We start from the raw sequence: 8,577 nt of genomic DNA on the forward strand, positions 1-8,577 counted from the left end.
ACAAAACCTTGTTCTCTTTCACAAACCCTAGAAACACATTTTAGGAAATTTCTTTAAAGATTCTTGGATTATTGGTTAAAGAACAAAGCAACAACAATTTTAGTTGTCTATTTCAGCTTGTGATCTCGAACACCGCCCTCAATGTCAATGAGGTGGGTCCCCCTGATTTCAATTTTTTTTTTAATTTCTGTCGTTTTTTCCATCTTGGTGGTGGTGAATACTTTTTCAGCTCCCCTTGTTTGTTTGTGTTTATATTGGTCCCCACATATAGAAAGATTACACGATTAACTTAACAAGTTGAGTATTATAATGAATCAACAAGTTTATTCATGTATTATAACTTAATAGGTATATAAACCCCATGAATTAGACTACAAATTATTTTGATTACAGATTGATTATTTGCACAAATTAGTTGCTGACTGAAATTTTGATTTAAAATTGCAGGATTGAATTTGATATACATTTTCATCATGGCGGGTCTATTGTAAAAAATGGTGGCTTGGAGTTATATGTAGGTGGAGATATAACTCCTAAGGTTGATTTTGACGAAGATAGATTTGGGTATTTTGATTTAATTGATGAAGTTAAGAAATTGGGCTATGATCAGTGGAGTAAACTTACATATAAGATACCTAGGTCTATGAAAATGGTAGACATTAGAGATGACAAAGATGTGATGGTGATGTTGTCACATCTTGAGCTTAGAACAAGAATTTTGAATGTTTATATTATTGATGGAACACAATCTGGTGTTGGTAAGCTTGGCGTGGAGGATCCTAGAGTGAGGGATCAAGGTGTTGGTGAGTTTACTGTGGGGGATCCCAGTATGGAGGAGTTTACTGTGGGGGATCCTAGCATGAAGAAGCTTACCGTGGGGGATCCTGGTGTGGAGGAGTTTACTATAGGGGATCCTGGCGTGGGGAAGTTTAGTGTGGGAGATCTTGGAGTGGGTGCTGGAGCAAGAGATAGGCAAGGGCAGGATGAGGGAGCAGGGCAGGAGGAGGGTGAGTCAAATGATGAGATGATTTATATTCCATCTAGTGATGAAGAAGATGAAACGGATGATGAGATGTACGATGAGCTGGTGTCAGATGATGAGTATACACAAGCAAGAGAGAAATTAAAACAAGCAAATGTTAGGGTTATAAGTAATGAGTTGTTTACAGGTGCTATTTGTGATTTTGGAGAAAGCAACGCTGTAGTTGAACGTGGCGGGTCAGATAATGAGGAATCTGATGATGATGTCGTCTCTGATTCCACCGATGAGGAGGATGAAAGTGCTGGGCTAACAAAAAGACGTAGAAGGTGTGTGTATAATCCCAGATATGATCATAAAACATTGAAGTTGACACTTGGAATGAGATTTGTGAATGGATATCAAGTTAGGGATGCTTTGACTGACAATGCAATAGAGAATGGCTGGGAAATACACTTCAAAAGGGTTAATGAGGACCAAGTGGAAGCTGGTTGTAAAGAACCTTGCAAGTGGAAGTGTTATGCGAGTAAGGTCAATAAGTATAGGTCTTTTGAGATAAAAAATTTGCACGATGTCCACACATGCTCTAGGAATATGAAAAGCAAATTAGTTACATCCAACTGGATTGCTAAGAAGTATCTGAACACATTCAGACTTCAACCTGATACAACTATTAAGGAGTTGAGGAGGGACTTAGTGCAGAGGTATGCACATGATGCATCAAAGTGGAAGCTGTATAATGCGAAAAAAAAGATCATTGAGCTGTTGACGGGCTCTGTGGAGGACCACTATGCAAAGCTTAGGAGTTACGTATCTGAGTTGATGAAGGTAGATAAAGAAGGAAGATTTGAAATTGATGTGGAAATTGGTTCAGTATTTAAGAGCATATATATAGGGTTTAGTGGGTTGAGAAAGGGCTTCATGGGAGGTTGTAGGAGAGTTATAGGTCTGGATGGTGCATTTTTGAAGACTTATTTAGGGGGTGTACTACTTTCAGTAATTGGAAGTGATGGGAACAACCAAATGTTCCCAATAGCATGGGCGGTTGTTCAAGTGGAAAACGAAGTTAACTGGAAATGGTTCATAGGTATAATGGCTCAAGATTTGAATCTTGGAGAAGGTGTTGGAATCACCATCATTAGTGACCAACAAAAGGTATGTACTATTTTTTTTTATTGATTGATCTAATTTATTGATGTAGTTACTGATTTATATTATAATTATAGGGGCTGGAGAATGCAGTTAAGGCTTTTATTCCTATGGCCGAGCATAGAAATTGTGCAAGGCATGTTTATAACAATTGGAAGAAGACACACAAGGGCTCAAAAGGCCCAGAACTAAAGAGCATTTTCTGAAAAATTGTAAGGAGTACTTACATGGAACAATACAATGAGGCATGCCAAGAACTTGAACAGGAAGATGTTGAAGCTTATATTCATTTGATGGAAAGAAACATCACAAGATTTTGTAAGGCTTTTATTACTCCTATGCAAAGTTGTGATTCCATCTTGAATAATATGTGTGAAAGCTTTAACAAGTATGTCTTGATTCCAAGAGGTAAGCATCTCATACACATGTTAGAAGACATTAGAACTTCACTCATGAAGATGCATTATGAGAAATTGAATGAGGCACATGTGAAAACTGATGTCTTGTGTCCTAGAATCAGGAAAAAAGTAGAGAAGTTGAGGTATAATAGTCGATATTGTGTTACTATGCCTGCATTGGGTGGTAAGTTTGAGGTGAGCTTAAATGAAAATAGGTTTGTGGTAACACCAGCCTCGAGGTCTTGTGAGTGTAGAGTTTGGGATATTACTGGAATCCCTTGTGTGCATGCATGTTCAGTAATTAATTTCTTGAACGAAAAGGTTGAGTCTTATGTGAGTGACTACTTCACTTTGGAGAAGTACAAAATGGCTTATGCATATGGCATTCCACCTTTGAATGGTGACAAGATGTGGGGTGTAGCACAAGGCTACCGTATCATGCCACCTCATGTGAAGAAGATGCCGGGTCGACCAAAAAAAATGAGGAAAAAAGACCCAATGGAAATTGATCCAAAGAGACCACACAAGCTTCGCAAAATATGTGTTATGACCTGTCAAAAATGCCTTCAACAAGGGCACAACAGTAGATCATGCAAAAACGATCTTGTTCCAAAGCCAACTAAAGAGAAGGTTAGTTTATTGATGTATGGATCAGTTTATTGATGTATGGATCAGTATGTTCATAGAGCAGTTTGTGTTATGAACTTGAGTTTGATTTTAATATATTCATATTGCTTCTTATTAGGGAAAGAGAGGACGGCCTCGAAAAGTTCGACAAGCACAAGTACAACCTGGTGAAGCACAATCTGGTTTAGCAACACAACAGAGTCAAGTTTGAGAAAAAACATTTGGTTTTTGATGGGATATTTTGTTAGCTTTGAACATGTATGTTCAATGATCATATTTTGATGTATTGCCCTGAATTGAACACATTTGGTTGTGGAGACAATATAAAACTTTTGTTATGGTCAAGATGACATTGGTTGTATTTGAATGCTTTTGTGTTAGGGAGAAAAGATGACTGTTGTGTTCTCTTTACTCTTTAGGCAAGCAATCATAGTTTCAATGCAGTGTAGTTGAGGCCAAACTGAGTATTCTGTTGTGGAAACATGACTGCTGTGTGTTCTCTTTACTCTTTAGGCAAGCAATCATAGTTTCAATGCAGTGTAGTTGAGGCCAAACTGAGTATTATGTTGTGGAAACATGACGCTCACCATAACTTAGGACATAAATACAACTATGAAATACAGATCTTTACAAGTACAAGATGGACATGAATGAGAATGAATTATATACACTGAGAGTGAAATGCATAAGGAATAGGAGAAAGAAATAGAGAAACCCAACAAAAGGCGATTTTAATAGAATATCTGCATTTCTTCGGAATATGATTCAGAATTTACAATGAAACAAATTTCTGAGGTCAAATTAGAACCCCAAGGAATGATACATTTTATTTTGAGACAAATAAGATGGATAGTAACTGGTCCCTTCTGTAGGACAAATTGAAACGAACACAAGTTGCTCAATCTCGTGTCTTAGGATTTCTCTCTCTGCAGTTTTGCTGGCACGTCCCCGTCCTCGTCCTCTTTCCCTGCAAGTGCTAGCAAGCAGTATTATATCTCAAGGAAGCACATCATACCATAATGCTTCGTTTTGACTCTTCATCACTCTCATTCGATTCATTTGCTGCAACCTCTCTGGCAATAAAGTGAACAAATTTCATAAATATTTGTTGGAAAAATGAGATACAGGCAAGAACCATAAAAACTAGCTCTTCTTTTTTATGTAGCAGCAGCAGTGGCATTAGAACTACCATAATCAGTACAAGCAACTACAATTGGAAAATGTAGTTAAGATATAGAAACAATTTATGTAAATATTTGAAATGGTGAAATCAACAACCTTCTTTCACAAATAAAATGCATTTTGAATCCATTTAGTAATTTTTCGTTACAAATGCCTACTTACAGAAAGCATATTTATGGAGCACAAAATGATTATTCAGGCAATAAACCAAGTTACACCAACAAACAATTCTAAGCAGAAACTTGTCCCAAACAACAGTTAAAATACGTGGAGCAGGGAACACAATCTGAGCAGCCTCCATTGTTGATTTGAAGAAAGCAAAGGTTTTGATTTTGAAAATTAATTCGAAGAAAAGAACAAGAAATTCACAAAAAATGAAACCTATTCAAGTGTGCAGTCGAGATTACCCAAATGGAGTCCGAAATCGACGAAGATCCCTGATAAAAGTTGCAATTGAGAGGTTAATTGCAGATTCAGAGAACGAAAATTTGCGGGAGGTGAGATACAAACGATGCTGTGAAATAATATATAAAAAATGTTTCAATTATAGATTTGGAGGTGGAACGACGTCGTTTCAAATAGAGTCCACGTAGATTTTCCGATTGTACACGCTGGCATAAGGTTACCGGAAAAATAGGATTCGGGTCGGGTTGGGGAAATACCAAACAGATATGAAAGTTCATGATTTATGGTACTAATTTGAAAGTTCATGGGAAAAACCAGAATTTGTGCAAAGTTCATGATATTAGAGACCAATTTCCCTATTTCTTTTTCCCAAGCCCATTGACATTTTTAAAAGTAAAGAAAGAAGAGCCCAAGCCTGTTAATTATCTCCAAGCCCATGAATATTATTCTCAAAAGCCCAACATAACTACTACAGTAATTCCAGCCCACTAATTAATAAAACAATAGACGTAAAAATTAAAATAAATATTTATAGTAAGTTTTATTTCAAAATAAGATTATTAATAATATCAGAAATATTTCTCTCTTCTCACACACTCTTATCTCTCTCTAATTCGCTTCTCACTTCTCAGAATTTCCGGCGAAACTCACCATCGCCGCCGTCTCGGCCCCCTTTCTTCCTCATTCTCGGTGGACCGACCAGAACGTGTGCTCTTCTTCGCTGCCGCTGTGGACCTGTCGTTGCGGCCTTCTTCACAGGCCACAGCCTCAACTCAACAGCATCAATAAGCCTTAATTCTACTTGTTCATCAGGTCAAATTTCTTAACGAATGCCGTATCTCCTTCTCCGAGTGTTCTTATTTTTACCTGAATTGAATTATGGATGGATTAATTAGATTTGTGAGATATTGGAATTTGATGTCAAATTGTTTGATTTTTGCTAATTGGGGCTAATGGAAGTTGTGCATTTTGGTTGAAGCTTTTTGATGTACTTAATTTGACTGAGATATGTATGTGTTTATAAAGGAAAGTGATAACTAGAAATGTGTGACAAAACGCCCAAATCTTAAGCTCCGATGCTTTATCTCATGCGTATAAAACGCTAATATACAACAGATCTACACCAAACTCGTGGCATTAGTAATACTTATTAATTGTTGTCAAACTTTGCTTGAATTTGATGAATGCATTTTGGTTATCTGTCTGGAACTATATGGTTATCGTTTCCAATCTAGTTATCTGAGTTATGAATTGCGTATTATACCATGTTTGGAATCCTATAGTATAGTTTTTATTTCTTGGATTGAATTGCTGTGAGAAAGTCTTGATTGATTGCTAATGCTATAGTTTTGAATGAATTATCAGTAACTCCACCTCTTTTGTTTATTAGTATGTTGTTCTTGCAGCGCAGAAACAGATTTCTATAATTGCTAATTGAAAAATGATTCGTTCGTTAATCTGATTGCTCGCTGAGAAGAGTTAAAACAAGTTAAATCTAAATACGTTGTACAGCTCATGTTATGGGAAGTTGGGAACTTAGACAAGGCAACTAGATATAGACTACATTTTGACAGAATCACTGATGTATACATTTCTTAGAACTTTATAATCCTTAAGGGTGATAAATTGTGTTTTAATCTTCATTATGTTACCATTGATTCTGTGTTAGCAATGGATTCGTACAAACTACAAGGAAATCCTTCTATGAAGGATGGACATGGTTTCATTGCTTGACCCCCTGTTAACTTTATTATGTAAAGGACATCCAAGAAGTGCTATATTTGTATTGGTGGTGTATATATGGACTGTTGTGAATGATACATGTCATACTTTAAAAATTTTCCATGGTTATTTGATGTGGTTTATTGTATGTCACTGGTAATGGCTAAATCGTTTCTCGAATATTCATTTACAACTGCAGGTTTCTAGTTTTTAGATGTTGTTTCTGATGAAATCAACTGTCTTTACAACTGCCAGAATACTTCTGTAGTGTTGGGGCATGGTTCTGTACTGTTTCTTCTCCACACACGCTTGTGCGTCGTCATAAAGAAATTAACATGCTGGCAGCTACCCGGATCCACCCTGTTATCAATGTCTCCAAAAGGTCCTTTTTATTTGCTTTTTTTGCCCCTTTTGTATTTCTCTGTGTTTCGGCACACGGTAGAATATTATGTACAGTAATTTTTTAATTCCTTCTAACCCTTTTCCCTCCGAAATCCCTGCAGAGGAAGCTTTCTTAATAAAAGTAATCCTGCAAGAGTCGCATCTTTGCGCTTCCAGTACCTTGCCGAGAAAGCTAGTTTTGCTGAAGGAGCTAAGACCTTGAAGCTTTTATCTTCTGTTCAAACGAGGGAGCATAGTTTTGTCCTGAACACAGATGGCCATGCAAATGTCTCCATACCGGGAGAAGAAGAAACAAGTGAAGCACCTGTATTGAACCTTGAGTTGAGTACTTTCTTGAGTACATGGTCACCTCCTCGGTACTTATGGAGAGGATTGTCGGTTCTGATTTTGGCGGGGCAGGTGACTGTGAGAGCTATTAAGGGAAAGATTCACTGGAAAAACACTCTTCAGCAGCTGGAAAGAGTTGGGCCTAAATCAGTAGGCGTCTGTCTCCTGACAGCCGCTTTTGTTGGCATGGCCTTCACCATCCAATTTGTAAGGGAATTCACCAGATTAGGGCTGAACAGATCCATCGGTGGGGTTCTGGCCCTTGCTTTTTCGAGGGAGCTGAGTCCTGTAGTCACATCAATTGTCGTTGCTGGGCGTATTGGAAGTGCCTTTGCTGCAGAGCTGGGGACTATGCAAGTTTCAGAGCAAACCGACACACTGAGAGTGCTGGGTGCAAACCCCGTTGATTACCTGGTGACGCCAAGAGTGCTGGCTTCGTGTATCGCTCTCCCCTTGCTAACTCTGATGTGTTTCACCGTGGGGTTGGCGTCGAGCGCCCTCCTAGCAGATAGCGTCTACGGCATCAGCATTAACATAATCTTGGATTCTGCACAAAGAGCCCTCCGAGGGTGGGATATAATCAGTGCGATGATCAAGTCGACTGTTTTTGGCGCGATTATATCGATTGTGAGCTGCGCGTGGGGTGTCACCACCTTGGGAGGTGCCAAGGGCGTTGGCGAGTCGACCACGTCAGCTGTCGTCGTCTCCCTTGTCGGGATTTTTATCGCGGATTTCGCTCTTTCTTGTTGCTTTTTCCAGGGAGCTGGAGATTCCCTCAAGAATTGTATGTGATACAATCACCATGGATGGCTGCATCCCTTTGTTTGACACAAGCACTTGAAAATATGATTAAAGTGGCTTCTAGAATTTGCTATATTCACTGTTTGCATCTCTAAAGCTTGAGGCTTGAAATGTACAACAGCATGCTAGAAAATGACACAACGTAAATATAAAAAATTAAAAAAAATATTCCAGATTTATAATTGAGATTATGTATTGAGCAATTAAAACCTAGTAAAGTGATAAAATGCAAACTTATATATTGTACAGATTCAAAACTCCTCAACTTAGCTTCAACACAGTTTAAATAAAATGTAAACTTATATATTGTACAAACTCAAAACTCCTCAACGTAATTTCAACACAGTTTAAATACAATATCAACAAGGTATAAAATTTCAAGATTTTAATATCAACAAAGTATCAATACAATATCAACACAGTATCAACATAATATCAACACAGCATCAATCATTGACTACCATCGAAATTCTGTTGACATTTTCCTGTTGATGCTTTTTGTCATCTGTTGACATTTTTCAATGGTCCAGATCATAGTTTTGAGTTTGTACAATATTTAGACTTTTCATTTGATCACATCCATGT

General features: G+C 37.7%; 1 protein-coding gene and 1 pseudogene across 2 annotated transcripts; both read left to right on the plus strand.

The window, feature by feature from the left end:
* The first annotated feature begins 1,360 nt into the window (after positions 1–1,360).
* LOC148926934 (uncharacterized) lies at positions 1,361–3,364 on the plus strand (annotated as a pseudogene).
* Positions 3,365–5,305: 1,941 nt separating this feature from the next.
* LOC125186035 (protein TRIGALACTOSYLDIACYLGLYCEROL 1, chloroplastic-like) lies at positions 5,306–8,067 on the plus strand. Of its 2 annotated transcripts, none has more exons than XM_048082336.2 (3): positions 5,306–5,553; positions 6,662–6,844; positions 6,966–8,067. In XM_048082336.2, the coding sequence occupies exons 2-3, from the start codon at positions 6,798–6,800 to the stop codon at positions 7,981–7,983; spliced, it is 1,065 nt and encodes a 354-aa protein (XP_047938293.1). In that variant the 5' UTR covers positions 5,306–5,553; positions 6,662–6,797; the 3' UTR covers positions 7,984–8,067. The 2 variants fall into 2 exon arrangements, with proteins under 2 accessions (XP_047938293.1, XP_047938294.1); XM_048082337.2 differs by having other exon boundaries at positions 6,718–6,844.
* The last annotated feature ends 510 nt before the right edge of the window (positions 8,068–8,577 follow it).

The sequence above is a fragment of the Salvia hispanica genome, chromosome 5, assembly GCF_029641045.1.
Source record: "Salvia hispanica isolate PSC_SH4W2 chromosome 5, Shi_PSC_v1, whole genome shotgun sequence".
In the NCBI taxonomy this organism is placed as follows: Eukaryota; Viridiplantae; Streptophyta; class Magnoliopsida; order Lamiales; family Lamiaceae; genus Salvia; species Salvia hispanica.

Bases quoted from the DNA above. Each gene is read 5' to 3' on its own strand.
- LOC125186035 (XM_048082336.2), top strand. From the start codon at position 6,798: ATGCTGGCAGCTACCCGGATCCACCCTGTTATCAATGTCTCCAAAAG. The intron at 6,845-6,965 runs GTCCTTTTTATT...AAATCCCTGCAG, and splicing joins GTTATCAATGTCTCCAAAAG to AGGAAGCTTTCTTAATAAAA.